General features: G+C 40.7%; 1 protein-coding gene across 1 annotated transcript; it reads left to right on the forward strand.

Annotated features, from left to right (window-relative positions):
* Positions 1-1,900: 1,900 nt before the first annotated feature.
* Positions 1,901-2,498, forward strand: LOC101128093 (small ribosomal subunit protein eS10-like). Its single transcript, XM_055388685.2, has one exon. The coding sequence runs from the start codon at positions 1,944-1,946 to the stop codon at positions 2,439-2,441; it is 498 nt and encodes a 165-aa protein (XP_055244660.2). The 5' UTR covers positions 1,901-1,943; the 3' UTR covers positions 2,442-2,498.
* Positions 2,499-4,183: the final 1,685 nt, after the last annotated feature.

Raw genomic sequence — 4,183 nt, forward strand, 5'->3', positions numbered from 1 at the left:
ATTTGAAAGCCCCATGACTTACTGCATCTAGCTCCAAGACTAGGATCTCTGGGTAATGTCCCATTTTCTTTTAATTCTGTCATAGTCCTGCCTTGGTATTCTGCAAATAGATTGTAAAGTTAACCAACAAAAAATAAATATTTTTATAAAATGGGGAAAATTCATAAAAAATGTCAACACAGCAAATAAGAAAATATGGGTGCATACTATAGTCCTCATTTATGCAACTGATCGCTAGGCCAGAGTTGATCTTTGTAATTTCCTCGTTCCACTACTCATTCCACGCTCTCTTAGCTCACAACCAGCAGCTCAGCCCAGCAACTCAGCCCAGCAGCTCTTCATCTGGTGGTGTGACCCAAACCTTTATTTCTAAAGAATCTGGGCCCTTGGTGCCCTTATGAGGTTGCTTTCTATTAACTTTTAACCCCTAAACATGATAATATTAGGAGCCATCTGCAAGATATTCCCCTAGATTCTAAGTAGCTCTTTTTTTTGCTCCCATTGTACAGCAGCAACCCTATTTCTTCTATTTCACATTTTTGAAAATCAGGATCAATAACCAATAATGATCCAATATTTTGATCTCATCTTTTTCCTGATTATTCAATGGTAGAAAAGCCCCAAAAGTCGAGGAGACAGTGTCAACTTCCAGTTCAATGGAACCATTCTTGTGTTCCCTGGTGGAAGCATGGGAACATGCTTGCTTTCTTTTTTTTTCAGTATTCTTTTTCTGACTTCTTAATTTAAGACCTATCTGATTATCAGCCCCTTGCTTTTCTAATATATGCATTTAAAGCTATAAATTTCCTTTAGAGGACCATGTTGGCTTCATCCCACATGTTTTTAAAAATCTGGTAAAATTTGTCGAGCTTCAATAAATAGACCATGGACCAGAATATGATCTATCTGGGTGGACATTCTAGTTGCATTTGAAAAGAATGTGTATTTTGCAGTTGCTGTAAATAGCATTTTATAAATATCAATTAGGTCAAGTTTGTTGTTAGAATTGTTCAAATCATCTATGTTTTCTGATTTATTATCTACTTGATCCATCAGTTATTGAGAGAGGTGTAAACATCTCCAACTACGGTTGTGAATTTGCTTATTTCTCCCTTTTGTTCTGTCAGTTTTTCTTCATATATATATTTTTTGTTTTTGTCTTTTTTTTTTTGAAACAGTCTTGGTCTGCTGTGGCGCAATCTCAGCTCACTGCAACCTCCGCTTCCTGAGTTCAAGCGATTCTCCTGTCTTAGCCTCTGGAGTAAGCTGGGACTACAGGCATGCACCACCATGCCTGGCTAATTTTTATATTTTTAATAGAGACGAGGTTTCACCATGTTAGCCAGGCTGGTCTCGAACTCCTGACCTCAAGTGGTCGGCCTGCCTTAGCCTCCCAAAGTGCTGGGATTACAGGTGTGAGCCACTGTGCCTGGCCTTTTCATATATTTTGAATCTTTGTTATAGGTGCAAACATGTTTAACATTGGTATGGCTTTCTGAAGGATTGACTGTTTTGTCATTATGGTCATTTCTCTTTTTATTTCTGGTGACACTCCTGTCTTTTCTTTTTTAAAATAATTGAAATCAGGTGTGGTGGCTCATGCCTGTAATCCCATCACTTTGGGACCAGCTCAGGCTGGTCCAGGAGTTCAAGACCAGCCTGAGCAACATAACAAGACCCTGTCTCAATTATTTTATCTATTTGTTTTCAAATATATGTATTGTAGAGATAGGGTCTCACTCTGCTGCCCAGGCTGGTCTTCAAATCCTGGCCTCAAGCAATCCTCCTGCCTCAGCCTCCCAAAGTGTTGGGATTACAGGTGCAAACCACTGTGTCTGGCCAATACTCCTTGTCTTGAAGTCTGCCTTATCTGATATTAAAATAGTTACACTAGGCATGCTCCTTCCTTTCCAGCCCCGGTACCGGACCCTGCAGCCGCAGAGATGTTGACGCCTAAGAAGAACTGGATTGCCATTTATGAACTCCTTTTTAAGGAGGGAGTCATGGTGGCCAAGAAGGATGTCCACATGCCTAAGCACCTGGAGCTGGCAGACAAGAATGTGCCCAACCTTCATGTCATGAAGGCCATGCAGTCTCTCAAGTCCCGAGGCTACGTGAAGGAACAGTTTGCCTGGAGACATTTCTACTGGTACCTTACCAATGAGGGTATCCAGTATCTCCGTGATTACCTTCATCTGCCCCCGGAGATTGTGCCTGCCACCCTACGCTGTAGCCGTCCAGAGACTGGCAGGCCTTGGCCTAAAGGTCTGGAGGGTGAGCGACCTGCGAGACTCACAAGAGGGGAAGTTGACAGAGATACCTACAGACGGAGTGCTGTGTCACCTGGTGCCGACAAGAAAGCCGAGGCTGGGGCTGGGTCAGCAACCGAATTCCAGTTTAGAGGCGGATTTGGTCGTGGACGTGGTCAGCCACCTCAGTAAAATTGGAGAGGATTCTTTTGCATTGAATAAACTTACAGCCAAAAAAAAAAAAAAAAATAGTTACACTAGCTTTCTTATGCTTCCAGTTAGCATGTTATATCCTTTTTCCATCCTTTTACTTTCAACTGATCTGTGTCTTTACGTTTAAAGTACATCTCTTGTAGATAACAAATAGTAGGGTCTTTTTCTCCCCCAGTCTGTAAATCTCTTGCCTTTTAATTGAATGGCTTAGTCCATTTATACTTGATGTAATTATTGAAATGGCTGTATTTACGTTTAACATCTTGCTATTTGTTTTTTATTTATCCCGTCTATTTGTACATCAATTCGCCTTTCTTTCCTTCTTTTAGGTTAACTGATTATATTTTTAGAACTCTATTTTATTTATTTCCTCTATTGGCTTTTTAGTTATGCCTCTTTGTTTTTATTTTTAGTGGTTGCGCTAGTTATTAAAATATACAGCCTATGTAGAATTACAATAATATAATTCTGTTTACTTCTCTTTCTTCTGTAACACTGTTGTCATATATTTTATTTATATATACATTGTAAACCCCAAAATACAATGTTATTTTTTGTTTAACATTATGCTAGGTGAATGAAGCCAGTCACAAAAGACCACAAGCTGTATGATTCCATTTTTATGAGATGTACAGAATAGGAAAATCTGTAGTGACAGAAAATAGTTCAACGGTTGCCTAGACCTGTGGAGGAGGTGCTGGGGAAAGGGGAGTTGACTACCAGCAAGTACAGGTTTTGTTTTTGTTTATTTGTTTTGGTGGGTGTCTTAGTTAGGTCTGGCTGCCGTAACCAAATACCATAGACCGGGTGGCTTAAATAACAGAAACTTTTTTCTCAGTTTTGGCGGCTGAAAGTTCAAGATCAGGGTGCCAGCATGGTGGAGTTCTGGTGAGGGCTCTCTTCCTGGCTTGAAGATGGCCATTTTCTTTCTTTCTTTCTTTCCTTTTTTCTTCCCCCCCCATGACACAGCTCGAGGAGGTCCTGAGAACATGTGCCCCATGGCCACTTTTCACACTGTGTCCTTGCATGGTGGAAAAAGAGCAAGAACAAGCTCTCCTGTGTCTCTTCTTATAAGGCACTAATCCTATCCTGATGCTTCTACCCTCATGAGCTCATCTAAACCTAATTACCTGTGAAAGACTCCATCTCCACATATAGTAGTCCGCCCTTATTTGCAGACCCCCAGGGCATGATTGAAACCACAGATAGTACCAAACCATATGTATACTACATTTTTCTTGTACCTACAAGAGCATTTAATTTATAAATCAGGCACAGTAAGATATTAACAAAAATAATAATACAATTAAACAATTATAACAATATGCCAGCATCACTACTCTTGCACTTTGTGGACTCATTATTAAGTAAAATAAGGGTTACTTGAATACAAGCACTGTGATTCTACAACAGCCGATCTGATAACCAAGGTGGCTAAGTGACTAATGGGCAGGTAGCATACACAGCATTGATATGCTGGACAAAGGGATGACTCATGTCCCAGGTGGGATGGAGCAGGACGGTGTGAGATTTCATCACGCTACTCAGAATGGCACACAATTTAAAACTTATGAATTCTTCGAGACCAGCTTGGGCAACATGGCATAACCCTGTCTCTACAAATAATACAAAAAATTAGCTGAGCGTGGTGGCATGTGCCTGTAGTCCCAGCTACCTGGGAGGCTGAGGATCATCTGAGCCCAGGAGATTGAGGCTGCGGT

This window comes from Gorilla gorilla, chromosome 4, assembly GCF_029281585.2.
Source record: "Gorilla gorilla gorilla isolate KB3781 chromosome 4, NHGRI_mGorGor1-v2.1_pri, whole genome shotgun sequence".
Taxonomy (NCBI): Eukaryota; Metazoa; Chordata; class Mammalia; order Primates; family Hominidae; genus Gorilla; species Gorilla gorilla.